Source organism: Rana temporaria, chromosome 2 (assembly GCF_905171775.1).
Source record: "Rana temporaria chromosome 2, aRanTem1.1, whole genome shotgun sequence".
Classification (NCBI taxonomy): domain Eukaryota; kingdom Metazoa; phylum Chordata; class Amphibia; order Anura; family Ranidae; genus Rana; species Rana temporaria.
The window spans coordinates 421,789,064-421,805,136 of NC_053490.1; the positions used below are offsets into that span (position 1 = coordinate 421,789,064).

Here is a 16,073-nt window from a genome sequence, read left to right on the forward strand (position 1 = left end):
AGCCATGTTAAAGTATGGCCATCGTTCCCGCGTCGAACTTCAATATTGTTTTTTTCCTATGACGTCCGGGAATACATTACGCACGTCGCCGTTCAAACAATACGTCGGGGCGCCGTAATTTCGCGCAAAGCACGTCGGGAAATTTCCTAACGGAGCATGCGCAGAACGTTCGGCGTGGGAGCGCGCCTAATTTAAATGGTACACGCCCCATTTGAATTAGGCGGGCTTGCGCCGGACGGCTTTACGTTACACCGCCGAAAGTTTACACGCAAGTGCTTGGTGAATCAGGCACTTGCGCTGAAAACTTGCAGCGGTGTAACGTAAAGACGATACGTTACGCCGCCGCGATTCTTTATGAATCTGGCCCCATAACTTTAATACACACCAATCAATATACACTTATTGGGATTTTTTCTTTTTACCAAAGACACGTAGAAGAATACATTTTTGCCACAATTTCTGAAGATTTATGATGAAGTAAAATGATAATAAAAAAAAAAAAACGCAGAGGTGATCAAATGCCACCAAAAGAAAGCTCTATTTGTGTAAAAAAATATATACACTTTGTTTGGGTACAGCGTTGCATGACCTCACAATTACCAGTTAAAGTAGCGCAGTGCTAAATCGCAAAAAATGGCCTGGTCATGAAGGAGGGTAAAACCTTCCAGAGCTCAAGTGGTTAAACTGACTGCACAATATACAATCTGGTTGTACAATCTCCTATAGATCTACCATCCACTATCCGGCTATACACAGTTTTCATTCAGCCATTTCAAACAAGGTGGCTGAAGGAATTCCTTCCCTGCTAGGACATGACTGCAGCAACTGACCGAGAAACAATTGCCAACATCTCCCTTTATGGGAAGTCGATGAAACGGCGGCCACGACGGGGACGTCCACACACTGATCTGACTGGTCCATGCTGGCTGCATTTCAACCAGTGTATGGGGCCTGCCCGATTCCATACATATATGATATACAGTATATATGAATCATTGTTTAGGCTTGCCCCATTACATCGTTTTGGTAAATGTCAAGGATGGTGTTCTGAGATTGTACAATCAGATTGCATAGTGTATGGCCAGATTTATGCGTTTGCAATCCAATTATAAAACACAGCATCAGGATATAGCTGGAAATAGATGGGTCAAAAGTTGTCTGGTTCAGCGAGCACAGGATGAATTCGGATCCTTCTATGGCCGTTTCTGCGAGAGAGATGTCCATCTAACTGGAATGCTGTACATTTTTCATTCGATCGATCAGGCTGATTGGCTGCAGAACCGATCAGTGATTTTCTGACAGTGGAGGAGTCCCTGCTGTCAGAATACAATATCGCAGCAGGGGGGGATTCCTTCATCCACCTCCAATGTGTGGATGGGGGAATCGGTTCGTTTTTTTTTATCTGATTTGCCATCTGGCTGTAAAGAAAAAGCCCGGATTCAGGTAGATTTGCCCCTTAGTTACGGAGGCGCAGGGCAGCGTTTTTGCCCTGCGCCCCCGCAAATTTCCTGCGCTACCCGCGATTCACGGAGCAGTAAATTGCGTGTGCACTGTGTAAACTTGCCCTGCGTAAGGGCGCCTAATGTAAATGATCCCGTAGGGGGGCGGGAATCATTTAAATTAGGCGCGCTCCCGCGCCGAGCGTAGAGCGCATGCTCCGTCGGGAAACTTTCCCGACGTGCATTGCGGCAAATGACGTCACAAGGACATCATTTGCTTCAAAGTGAACGTGAATGGCGTCCAGCGCCATTCACGAATCACTTACGCAAATTAAGTAAAATTCGAACGTCGCAACGCGGGAACTGCGGGTATACTTTAGCATTGGCTGCCCCTGCTATTAGAAGGGGCAGCCTTACGCTAAACACGCCGTACGGAAACTACGTAAATTGCGTACGCAGGGCTCGCGCAACATTGTGAATCGGTGTTAGTATGCAATTTGCATACTATACACTGAGCACAATGGGAGCGCCCCCTAGCGGCCATCGCAAGAATGCAGCCTAAGATATGCGTGGCATAAGAGCCTTATGCCACGCAGATTTTAGGCTGCAGTCGGCGTTACGATGTTCCTGAATCAGGAGCATTCGTAACGCCGGGGCAAGTAAGCAATTGCGCTGTGTAACCTATGGTTACACAGGCGCAATTGCTTCTTGAATCCGGGCCAATCAATCCTTCTCTGCTCAGCAGCACACTCCTTAGTGAATTGCTTTCAGGACTAACGAGCCACAACTACACGGCGAGCATTCCCATTGACATGAATAGGAGTTATTACATGCCACCCTGGCATCAGCCAGTGCCATCTTCTGAATGAGACAATGAATGTATGTAGAGCTCACGTACCTGATTGCAGAGAATGGTTTGTTGGACAAGCCTGGCGTAACCGTCCAGCCGAACCCCCGAGTTGCTCCGACTCCTCATGTTGGCAGGCAGGCAGATCCTTTATCCCGGGTCATCTACTGAGCTACGCCCGATGTCCTCTGCCTCTCAGGGACCCGTCCCCATTCATTCACCACTCAATGACAGTGGGAGGCAACTGGTGACCTTGTTCCAAAATAAACAGAACTGTCAAGAGGGGGCCGGGATTAGTGCAGCAGCCTGTGCCTGTAGCCATGTAATCATCACACTACACAACCCCCCCCCCCCCCCCCGCAATTCTTGGAAAGCAGCCTACAACATAACCTGAGCGACCTACCTTTATTTATTATTTATTAATAATCATCCTGCTCTGATGTCACTGATCCCATCCATTATTATTTATAATCATCCTGCTCTGATGTCACTGATCCCATCCATTATTATTTATAATCATTCTGCTCTGGTGTCACTGATCCCATCCATTATTATTTATAATCATCCTGCTCTGGTGTCACTGATCCCATCCATTATTATTTATAATCAACCTGCTCTGATGTCACTGATCCCATCCATTATTATTTATAATCATCCTGCTCTGATGTCACTGATCCCATCCATTATTATTTATAATCATCCTGCTCTGGTGTCACTGATCCCATCCATTATTATTTATAAATAATCATCCTGCTCTGGTGTCACTGATCCCATCCATTATTATTTATAAATAATCATCCTGCTCTGATGTCACTGATCCCATCCATTATTATTTATAATCATCCTGCTCTGATGTCACTGATCCCATCCATTATTATTTATAATCAACCTGCTCTGGTGTCACTGATCCCATCCATTATTATTTATAATCATCCTGCTCTGGTGTCACTGATCCCATCCATTATTATTTATAAATAATCATCCTGCTCTGGTGTCACTGATCCCATCCATTATTATTTATAATCATCCTGCTCTGGTGTCACTGATCCCATCCATTATTATTTATAATCATCCTGCTCTGGTGTCACTGATCCCATCCATTATTATTTATAATCATCCTGCTCTGATGTCACTGATCCCATCCATTATTATTTATAATCATCCTGCTCTGATGTCACTGATCCCATCCATTATTATTTATAATCATCCTGCTCTGATGTCACTGATCCCATCCATTATTATTTATAATCATCCTGCTCTGGTGTCACTGATCCCATCCATTATTATTTATAATCATTCTGCTCTGGTGTCACTGATCCCATCCATTATTATTTATAATCATCCTGCTCTGGTGTCACTGATCCCATCCATTATTATTTATAATCATCCTGCTCTGGTGTCGCTGATCCCATCCATTATTATTTATAATCATCCTGCTCTGGTGTCACTGATCCCATCCATTATTATTTATAATCATCCTGCTCTGGTGTCACTGATCCCATCCATTATTATTTATAATCAACCTGCTCTGATGTCACTGATCCCATCCATTATTATTTATAATCATCCTGCTCTGATGTCACTGATCCCATCCATTATTATTTATAAATAACCTGCTCTGGTGTCACTGATCCCATCCATTATTATTTATAATCATCCTGCTCTGGTGTCACTGATCCCATCCATTATTATTTATAAATAATCATCCTGCTCTGGTGTCACTGATCCCATCCATTATTATTTATAAATAATCATCCTGCTCTGATGTCACTGATTCCATCCATTATTATTTATAATCATCCTGCTCTGATGTCACTGATCCCATCCATTATTATTTATAATCAACCTGCTCTGGTGTCACTGATCCCATCCATTATTATTTATAATCATCCTGCTCTGGTGTCACTGATCCCATCCATTATTATTTATAATCATCCTGCTCTGGTGTCACTGATCCCATCCATTATTATTTATAAATAATCATCCTGCTCTGGTGTCACTGATCCCATCCATTATTATTTATAATCATCCTGCTCTGGTGTCACTGATCCCATCCATTATTATTTATAATCATCCTGCTCTGGTGTCACTGATCCCATCCATTATTATTTATAATCATCCTGCTCTGATGTCACTGATCCCATCCATTATTATTTATAATCATCCTGCTCTGATGTCACTGATCCCATCCATTATTATTTATAATCATCCTGCTCTGATGTCACTGATCCCTCCATTATTATTCATAATCATCCTGCTCTGGTGTCACTGATCCCATCCATTATTATTTATAATCATTCTGCTCTGGTGTCACTGATCCCATCCATTATTATTTATAATCAACCTGCTCTGGTGTCACTGATCCCATCCATTATTATTTATAATCATCCTGCTCTGGTGTCACTGATCCCATCCATTATTATTTATAATCATCCTGCTCTGATGTCACTGATCCCATCCATTATTATTTATAATCAACCTGCTCTGGTGTCACTGATCCCATCCATTATTATTTATAATCATTCTGCTCTGGTGTCACTGATCCCATCCATTATTATTTATAATCATCCTGCTCTGATGTCACTGATCCCATCCATTATTATTTATAATCATCCTGCTCTGGTGTCACTGATCCCATCCATTATTATTTATAATCATTCTGCTCTGGTGTCACTGATCCCATCCATTATTATTTATAATCATCCTGCTCTGGTGTCACTGATCCCATCCATTATTATTTATAATCATCCTGCTCTGGTGTCACTGATCCCATCCATTATTATTTATAATCATCCTGCTCTGATGTCACTGATCCCATCCATTATTATTTATAATCATCCTGCTCTGATGTCACTGATCCCATCCATTATTATTTATAATCATCCTGCTCTGATGTCACTGATCCCATCCATTATTATTTATAATCATCCTGCTCTGATGTCACTGATCCCATCCATTATTATTTATAATCATCCTGCTCTGGTGTCACTGATCCCATCCATTATTATTTATAATCATTCTGCTCTGGTGTCACTGATCCCATCCATTATTATTTATAATCATCCTGCTCTGGTGTCACTGATCCCATCCATTATTATTTATAATCATCCTGCTCTGGTGTCGCTGATCCCATCCATTATTATTTATAATCATCCTGCTCTGGTGTCACTGATCCCATCCATTATTATTTATAATCATCCTGCTCTGGTGTCACTGATCCCATCCATTATTATTTATAATCAACCTGCTCTGATGTCACTGATCCCATCCATTATTATTTATAATCATCCTGCTCTGATGTCACTGATCCCATCCATTATTATTTATAAATAACCTGCTCTGGTGTCACTGATCCCATCCATTATTATTTATAATCATCCTGCTCTGGTGTCACTGATCCCATCCATTATTATTTATAAATAATCATCCTGCTCTGGTGTCACTGATCCCATCCATTATTATTTATAAATAATCATCCTGCTCTGATGTCACTGATTCCATCCATTATTATTTATAATCATCCTGCTCTGATGTCACTGATCCCATCCATTATTATTTATAATCAACCTGCTCTGGTGTCACTGATCCCATCCATTATTATTTATAATCATCCTGCTCTGGTGTCACTGATCCCATCCATTATTATTTATAATCATCCTGCTCTGGTGTCACTGATCCCATCCATTATTATTTATAAATAATCATCCTGCTCTGGTGTCACTGATCCCATCCATTATTATTTATAATCATCCTGCTCTGGTGTCACTGATCCCATCCATTATTATTTATAATCATCCTGCTCTGGTGTCACTGATCCCATCCATTATTATTTATAATCATCCTGCTCTGATGTCACTGATCCCATCCATTATTATTTATAATCATCCTGCTCTGATGTCACTGATCCCATCCATTATTATTTATAATCATCCTGCTCTGATGTCACTGATCCCTCCATTATTATTCATAATCATCCTGCTCTGGTGTCACTGATCCCATCCATTATTATTTATAATCATTCTGCTCTGGTGTCACTGATCCCATCCATTATTATTTATAATCAACCTGCTCTGGTGTCACTGATCCCATCCATTATTATTTATAATCATCCTGCTCTGGTGTCACTGATCCCATCCATTATTATTTATAATCATCCTGCTCTGATGTCACTGATCCCATCCATTATTATTTATAATCAACCTGCTCTGGTGTCACTGATCCCATCCATTATTATTTATAATCATTCTGCTCTGGTGTCACTGATCCCATCCATTATTATTTATAATCATCCTGCTCTGATGTCACTGATCCCATCCATTATTATTTATAATCATCCTGCTCTGGTGTCACTGATCCCATCCATTATTATTTATAATCATTCTGCTCTGGTGTCACTGATCCCATCCATTATTATTTATAATCATCCTGCTCTGGTGTCACTGATCCCATCCATTATTATTTATAATCATCCTGCTCTGGTGTCACTGATCCCATCCATTATTATTTATAATCATCCTGCTCTGATGTCACTGATCCCATCCATTATTATTTATAATCATCCTGCTCTGATGTCACTGATCCCATCCATTATTATTTATAATCATCCTGCTCTGATGTCACTGATCCCATCCATTATTATTTATAATCATCCTGCTCTGATGTCACTGATCCCATCCATTATTATTTATAATCATCCTGCTCTGGTGTCACTGATCCCATCCATTATTATTTATAATCATTCTGCTCTGGTGTCACTGATCCCATCCATTATTATTTATAATCATCCTGCTCTGGTGTCACTGATCCCATCCATTATTATTTATAATCATCCTGCTCTGGTGTCGCTGATCCCATCCATTATTATTTATAATCATCCTGCTCTGGTGTCACTGATCCCATCCATTATTATTTATAATCATCCTGCTCTGGTGTCACTGATCCCATCCATTATTATTTATAATCAACCTGCTCTGATGTCACTGATCCCATCCATTATTATTTATAATCATCCTGCTCTGATGTCACTGATCCCATCCATTATTATTTATAAATAACCTGCTCTGGTGTCACTGATCCCATCCATTATTATTTATAATCATCCTGCTCTGGTGTCACTGATCCCATCCATTATTATTTATAAATAATCATCCTGCTCTGGTGTCACTGATCCCATCCATTATTATTTATAAATAATCATCCTGCTCTGATGTCACTGATCCCATCCATTATTATTTATAATCATCCTGCTCTGATGTCACTGATCCCATCCATTATTTTTTATAATCAACCTGCTCTGGTGTCACTGATCCCATCCATTATTATTTATAATCATTCTGCTCTGATGTCACTGATCCCATCCATTATTATTTATAAATAACCTGCTCTGATGTCACTGATCCCATCCATTATTATTTATAATCATCCTGCTCTGGTGTCACTGATCCCATCCATTATTATTTATAATCATTCTGCTCTGATGTCACTGATCCCATCCATTATTATTTATAATCAACCTGCTCTGGTGTCACTGATCCCATCCATTATTATTTATAAATAATCATCCTGCTCTGGTGTCACTGATCCCATCCATTATTATTTATTTAACATTTTTTTTTTTTATTGGTATAAATCGGTTCACAAGATACAGATAAATGCAGGTAATAACAGTAGCCAAATCATACACTTATCCAAGAGTACTGATATTACCCTCGCCCTTTATGGGTAGAGGGGGAGTTGAGATTCCGGCCCTAGGGGCCCTATTCCAAAAGCTGGCTCTACCGTCAGTCAGGTCAACAAACTTATGCATTTCAAACCGTTTTCTATACTCTGGTGTCAACGGTGACACCGAAACAGTAAGTTGTATAAGAAGAAAAGGAGAGTCAAGAGAAGAAAGAGGAAAAGAGAGAGAAAGGAGATTTAGGTTACCGCGCCTGCCACCTCGTCCGCCCCCGGCGGGTCCTCCCGCCGGTGCCACTCACTCCAGACCTCGTCGTGGGCATCCATGCGATTACGTATCCTGGCTGTCATCCGCTCCATCAGCTCCACGTCCTTGACCCTAGCGTAAAGGGCCTCCTGGGACGGGGGTGTGGTCTTTTTCCAATTAAGGGCTATCAGGCATCTAGCCGCCGTTAGCACGTGCCTAAGCAGTTTTTTATATGGCTTGGCCAGGCGGGGTTGGGAGATGCCTAGTAAAAATAGTTTAGGGGTTAGGGGGATTGGCGCCTCAAAAAGATGGGTAAGCAGCTGGTGCGTGGACTGCCAGAACGGGGTGATAAGGGGGCACGTCCAATAGATGTGGAAGAGAGAGCCTCTGGCCTGATGACATCGCCAGCATCGGTCAGAGGTGGATGGAAATATTTTGTGGAGTATGTCCGGGGTTTGGTACCAGAAATACAAAATTTTGTATGAGTTTTCCTTATACAGGGTGCATAGGGACGATTTGGCAGCCTGCCTCCAGACGGCCTGCCAGGCCTCCATCGGCAGTGGCTCCTCCAGCTCTCTCTCCCATTTCAGCATATATGCATGCTTCCCCCGCCCTTGCCAATCATATGCGTTCAATAGCTGGTAGATATCCGTGATCAGCCCCCGTCTATGGCGCCCCTCCAGGACAATACGTTCAAATGGGGACGGTTGCGAAAATTGGAGCTTTGGGGCTATTGTCTGGGCATAATGTCTTATTTGTAAGTAGCTATAGAACACCTGTCTGGGCAGGTCGTGTTTCACCTGGAGCTCCGAGAATGTCAGCAGCCTACGGGTCCTGGGGTCCACCAAGTGTCCAAAATGGAATAGGTCTCGCGAAGCCCAGGGCCAAGACATCTGGTGGGTCAGGCTATCTGGTATTTTGGGGTTGCAAACAAAAGAGTTTAGTAAGGAGCATTCGGACTTAAGCCCCACTTCTCGGGATATCTTACGCCAGAGTCCTCTGAGCAAAGACATCGAGCCTAACAAACGGTCAGGTCCCACTCCCACATCGGCATCCCATAACAGGCTATTTGGGTGGACCGGGGCTAACCATATCTTTTCTATCTCCGTCCACTTATTAAAGGACCTTTGGGGAAACCAGGAGACCACTGCACGTAACTGGGTAGCTTGGTAATATTTAACAAGGTTGGGGAAAGCCAGGCCCCCATCTCCTCGTGAGGCTGTCATGACCGACCTAGGGATCCTATGTTTTTTATAGTTCCAAACAAACTTCAGCATATCACCCTGAAGCTTGCGGAGGTGGGCGTACGGGATCGGGATGGGTAGCGTCTGAAACAGATAAAGGAGTTTGGGGAGGATAACCATTTTTATGGCCGCCACTCGGCCTAGGAGCGAGATATGATGTGCCTTCCACTTTTGGAGAAGGCCTCTGATTGTTCGATATAGGGGAGGGAAGTTGACCTGATACAGGGAGCTGAAGGATGGTGTAATATGGATCCCAAGGTATTTAAGGGATGAACTCTCCCAGGTATAGGGGAAGTTCGATTGTAGGTGGTGGACCTCAGCCTCCGCAATGTTGATCGGTATGGCCGCTGACTTTGACGCGTTCGTTTTGTACCCCGACAGTGACCCGTATTTATCTAGTTCAACATGGAGGTTGGGCAGGGAGATTCTGGGTTGGGTCAAGGTAAGAATAATGTCGTCCGCAAACAAGGATGTCTTAAATTCCCTTCCCCGTACCGAGATGCCCCTAATGTCCGGATTTCCCCGTATGGATGCTGCCAGGGGCTCGACACATAGGGCAAAGAGCAAAGGTGAAAGTGGGCATCCCTGGCGCGTGCCGTTGGCTATCTGGAAGGGGGAGGATGTGGCAAAGGGGGTTTTAACTTGGGAGGTGGGGTTTGAGTATAGGTGTTGTACCGCCCGCAAGAAGGGACCTTTAAACCCCATGTGGTGCAGGGTAGCGAACATAAAGGGCCAGCTTAGGCGATCGAAGGCCTTTTCGGCGTCTAGGCTCAGTATGAGAGCCTCCGCACCGTCCCTATTGACTACATCAATCAGGTCGATGATCTTCCTGGTGTTGTCCCCTGCCTGGCGTAGCGGCACAAAACCTACTTGGTCCTTATGGATCAGGGAGGGAAGAATAATGTTCAGCCTAATCGATAGAAGTTTGGTGAATATTTTGAGGTCTGAATTAAGTAACGCTATGGGCCTGTAACTAGCGCAAGAGGCTGGGTCTTTATCCGGTTTAGGTATGAGGGTCAAGAAGGATCCTTGCATGTCACTTGGGATTGGGGTCTGGTGGAGGAAGGCGTTAAATAGTGTGGTCATGTGGGGACTGAGTAACGGGAGAAAGGCCTTGTAGTACTCGTACGGTAGACCGTCAGGGCCAGGGGATTTATGGGCTGGGAGGCCTTTCACAGTGTCTGCTAACTCTTCCGCTGATATAGGAGCGTTCAGGCCCTGTAAGTCTGCTATTTGAAGTCGGGGTAGACCTGCTTGTTCCAAGTATTGGGTCATTCGGGCCTTCAGGTCGGGAGAAGGGGGATCGTGTGGTACTTCCGGTTTATTATATAGGTCCGTATAGTAGTCCGCGAAGGCTGCCGCTATGTCCCTAGGATGTGTTATGAGATCGCCCCCCCTGTTCTTTATCTGGTGTGGGGTAGAGGTAAGGGCTTGGTCTGCCAGTTTCCTGGCCAGGAGAGCCTGCGCCTTGTTGCCCTTGTCATAGTAAAGTTGCTTCAGGCGGGTTAGCGCCTTTTCTACTTTGCCTAAAGCGAGGTCTCGCAGTGTCGTGCGCGTTTGGACAATCCGTTTAAGGAGTGCGGTGGATGGGTTTTGCAGGAGCTTAGCCTCCAGGGCCTTCAACTGTCGTTCGGCCAATGCTTTAGCAGCACCGGCATCTTTCTTCATGGCCGAAGAGAGGGCCATGCACTTTCCCCTCAGGACCGCCTTGTGGGCGGCCCACAGGGTGGAAGTGGAAACGTCTGGTGTGTCATTTTCAGCGAAGTAGTGCTGAAGGGTCTCTTCTAGCTCCTGTTTCGAGGGGGCGTGTTGCAGAAGGAAGTCATTAAGCCTCCAGTTATAGGGCCGGCGGAGGGGCGCGGTTAAATTCAGGGACAGTGTGATGGGGGCATGGTCCGACCAGGAGATGGGCAGGACACTAGCCGCTTCTGCAATCCGAAGTGTGTTGTTATTCACGAAAAAGTAGTCTATCCGCGTGTGTGTGCGATGTGGGGCCGAATAAAATGTATACTGGCGATCTCCTGGGTGGAGGGCTCGCCAGGCATCAAAGAGTGCGTGTTTCCTAGTCAGTTGGCGAAACAACTTTGAATCCCTTAGGGCCCGGGTTTGTGAGGTCTGGGTGTTTGCCACTAGGCGATCCCAGGTAGCCGAGTGTGCCAGGTTAAAGTCTCCTCCGATCACCAGTATGTCATGGGACTCTCGGAAAAGTCGGGCATGAACCCTGGTTAAGAAATGGTGCTGATGTGTGTTGGGAGCGTAGACTACGCAGAGGGTAATGGCCTGTGACTGCCACAGGCCCCTGAGGATAAGAAAGTGTCCCCGAGGATCTAAATATGTGGAGGAGCATGTAAAAGGGGACCCCTTTTTAAAGAGGATGGCTACGCCCGCCTTCTTGTTTGGTCCAAAAGCCTGGTATACCTGGGGAAAGTGTCGGGCTGCAAATGTAAAAGAGTCAGCCCTATCAAAGTGGGTTTCCTGCACCATGATAATATCTGCCCCTGATTGCCTAAACTCTCGGAGCGCCAGGTGTCGTTTCTTGTTGGAATTTAGCCCATGTACATTTAATGAAAAAATTCTAGCCATAGCCTAGGAGGGGGTGCGCTACTCGTATACTTATCTGGTGGAGCAGGCGACGAGTCCAGGTCAAGGAGCGTGACACCAGCGCGAGGAAGGCCGGGGGCCAATGGGGACGAGGCACAGGCTGCGGAGAGCAGGAGCAGGGAGCTCTAGAAAGGGGGAAAGAAAAAAGAGTAAGAACACACAGAGTAAACACGATAAACATTCTCATACATGCCCTGGGTGACCAAGGGGTCACGGGCCATATAAGTTCCAAATGGACTCCCCGGCCGGGAGATTTAAGATGTCCGGGCCGGGGAGACTCGGAGGGACCGAAGTCCAGGGAGGAACTCTCTAGCGGGTAGCCACTAGGGGGGATCAGCATCCAGAAATCCGGTCAGTCCAGACAGGGGCGCCTCAGGGCAGCCCGTTAAATAGAAAACAAAAATGTAGCGAGGGCCTTCGGGGGAGAGGCAGGGATTTGGAGCACCTGAGCTTCCAAAAAAAAGAGAAGGGGACAGTCATGAACTTGCATCGCACGAAACAGATAATAAAGAACCAATCTAAAAAGAAAAAAAAGGGAAGGGGGAGTACAGATCAGTGCTTCGTGGTGTCCGGCCGGACAGGTCGGGTTTCGCCATTTGATCAGCTGGTCATCAGGGGGAAGGGCCTTCCAACACCAGGGCCTTCGGATCTGTGCCTGGGGGATCGGCGGGAGGGCTCCGGGCCCTTGGAGCGTTTATTCGGTGGAACCTTCTGCCAGACCACCGGGGGTGGAGGGGGAGTGGCCACCAGGTCCCAATCAGGTAGTTGAGGGACAGGGATGTCCAGGGCGTCACAGAAAGAGTCTAGGTCTTCGGGGTATCGCAGGATCGCCGATCTCCCTTGATGTTTAGCCGTTAAGCTAAAGGGGAAGCCCCATCTATAAAGAATGTTCCGTTCTTGCAGGGAGCGTAGTAGTGGTTGCAGGAGTCTCCGCTTCTGGAGCGTGATCCATGAGAGGTCTGGATAAAGTTGTATCGGGGAGTTGTCGAACACTAGGTCACGGACAGCGCGGGCTTTGCGCATGATGGTCTCCTTCAGCGGATATGATTGTATACGGCAAATAACGTCCCGTGGTTTAGAGGCGGGGCCTTTCGGGCGCAGGGCCCTATGAGCTCTGTCTATTTCAATGTGTTTGTCCAGGGGAGCCCCTGTGAGGTCATTAAACATCGTCTGGAGCGTTTTTTGCAAATCTTCAGCTTCATCCGCCTCAGGGAGGCCTCGCACTCTAATGTTATTGCGGCGCCCCCTGTTGTCCAGGTCCTCCAAGTGGCGCTGCATGTCCCGTAACATAAGGCGGTGTTCAGAGCCCTGAAGTTGGGTCCTATGTACGGCCATTTTAGTCTCCTGTATCTCTTCTTCAGCCATCTCTACTCTATCGGCCAGGTGTTTAAGGCCTGCTTGAATGGTTTGAATTTCAGTCCGGCAAGTGTCTTTTACATCCGCAATCAGTTGCTTAAAGTCCTCCTTTGTGGGGAAGGCTTGCAAATAGGTCTGCCAGGAGGGCTGCTCGGCTCCATCCGGGCCCCACGGCTGGTGGGGGGATGTAGAGGTTGTGTGACAATGGGGCCCAACGGTGGGGCTCTTGGTTCGGGACGGGGGGTGTTTGGACGGGGGAGCCCCCGAGTCAGTCCATGGCATGGTCAGGGGGGGCTGCAGGGTGGACCCCGGGGGTACGTCCCCCTGGGATGGCATGCTGGCCTGCGTCATCTGGGCATAGGAGAGGAGGGGGTGATATGCTGTCTGAGCCCCTGTCCGGAGCGGGTCTGCAGAGCGCGAGGTTCTCTGGGCTTGCGGTGGATCCGGGGCCCACACAGAGGTGAAGCTGTGCGCCTGGGGTGAGCTAGGCCGCACCATCGCGGGGGGGTGCGATGGGCTTGGCAGGGCCGGGAAGTCCAGAAGTGGATCCGGGGGGGAGGCTGGCCTGGTGGCAGTGTCCTGTGACCCCACGGCCTGCGCCGCTTGGTTCGATCCGGGGGTGGTCTCCGCGTTCTGCCGCAACTGCGACGGAGGATGCGTTGCGGCCTGGTCGCCGCGCCGCACGGGCGGCATCTGAGGCTGATGGCCTCGGTCACTCACCCCTTGCTGGGACCCATCGGGGTCCGATGTCCTCTGCGGGGATGGCGGTGGATCCCTGGGGGCCTGTGGCGGAGCTGTATTCTGCCCGTGCTGCGGGGCGAGGCCGCGGTGCTGACAGGCCTCGGCGTCCGGCGCCATCTTGCTATGGCTACCCGGCGGCATGTCGGGGATCTTAAAATAGTCCCTGAAGGACGTGGAGGCTCCGGACAACGGCAGGGAGAGTCCTCTGGACGTGGAGGATCTGGTGGTGCGGGAGGAGCTCATGAAATTTGAAAGATTTCCCCCGAAATCGGCCTAAATGCTGCGGGCTGGTGTGGAGCTCCTAGGCAGCACGTCCGTCCAGCTCGGCTTCCGGTCACGCCCCCCCCATTATTATTTATAATCATCCTGCTCTGATGTCACTGATCCCATCCATTATTATTTATAATCAACCTGCTCTGGTGTCGCTGATCCCATCCATTATTATTTATAATCATCCTGCTCTGGTGTCACTGATCCCATCCATTATTATTTATAATCATCCTGCTCTGATGTCACTGATCCCATCCATTATTATTTATAATCAACCTGCTCTGGTGTCGCTGATCCCATCCATTATTATTTATAAATAATCATCCTGCTCTGGTGTCACTGATCCCATCCATTATTATTTATAATCATCCTGCTCTGGTGTCACTGATCCCATCCATTATTATTTATAATCATCCTGCTCTGATGTCACTGATCCCATCCATTATTATTTATAAATAACCAACCTGTTCTGGATCCCATGGTTACTATGACATGCAATGTACAGCACAGCTGATCACTATATACAATGTATGAACCCATTTATTTGTATCAAAGCACAAAGACATAGGAAACGATACAATCATGGATCTGCCATAGAGGAATGTCTTACCTGGCATTGCACAGGGTGACAGTTAGCGTTCAGCTGTCATACGTGTTCTGTGTGCTGCCCAGTCCCATCATACACCCATCAGGGGGACAGGGCGAGGATTGCCATAGACCGATCGTCACCCAGGATGTATAACACACAAATGGTTTCCTGTCCTCCTCCTATGGCTCAAGCTATGGCTGCTGCTGTCACTACTTGTCTGTGCTCGGTGCTGTTCCACACTTGGCCAGAAGAGGGCGAAGGTATGCGAGGACAATGATCTACTTACTACGTGACAATGTTCTGTAGGCTGAGGTCCTGGAAGGGGGATAAAGAGGAAGTGAAAGTGAATGGTGGGGGAGGGGCTGGAAGGGGACAATAGACAGGTGTCTGTGTCATGGAGTGTCATAAGGCACAGACTGCTTTATTTGAAGGGACAGCTTCTCTTTAGGAGCCATTTACATCTGTTTCTGGCTTGTAGGTTTTGTGTAAAATGACATTGTAGCGAAATAAATGTATTTTAGTTTTTGCTGAAGCTGTACTTTGTGCATGCAAGGGGTTCATTGTAACCCCTCATTCTTCACCGGTCCTTAACCACCTGACCTCCCGAAGATTTACACCTCTTCATGACCAAGTCATTTTTTGCGATACGACACTGCGTTACTTTAACCACTTAACCCCCGGGCCTGTTTTTCAGACTGTGTTCACACATTAACCACTTAAGCCCCGGACCAATATGCTGCTAAATGCCCAGAGGCGTTTTTACAATTCGGCACTGCGTCGCTTTAACAGACAATTGCGCGGTCTTGCGACGTGGCTCCCAAACAAAATTTGCGTCCTTTTCTTCCCACAAATAGAGCTTTCTTTTGATGGTATTTGATTGCCTCTGCGATTTTTATTTTTTGCGCTATAAACAAAAATAGAGCAAAATTTTTGAAAAAAAAAACAATATTTTTTACTTTTTGTTATAAGAAAAATTGAATAAACTAAATTCTAGTCAAACATTTAGGCCAAAATTCAGCCACATGTCTTTAGTAAAAAAAAAATGGCAATAAAAAACAAATTA

General features: G+C 46.3%; 1 protein-coding gene across 3 annotated transcripts in view; it reads right to left on the bottom strand.

Annotated features, from left to right (window-relative positions):
- Positions 1-15,264, bottom strand: part of PHKA2 (phosphorylase kinase regulatory subunit alpha 2) — a 190,070-nt gene extending 174,806 nt beyond the window's left edge. For 2 of the 3 annotated variants that reach the window (XM_040338217.1, XM_040338216.1), the window contains exons 1-2: positions 15,032-15,264; positions 2,338-2,538 (exon numbers count right to left, since the gene is read on the bottom strand). In XM_040338217.1, coding sequence (XP_040194151.1) covers positions 2,338-2,415 — 78 coding nt within the window. In that variant the 5' untranslated portion in view covers positions 2,416-2,538; positions 15,032-15,264. The remainder of the gene's footprint in view (positions 1-2,337; positions 2,539-15,031) is intronic. The other variant, XM_040338218.1, reaches the window with a different exon arrangement.
- Positions 15,265-16,073: the final 809 nt, after the last annotated feature.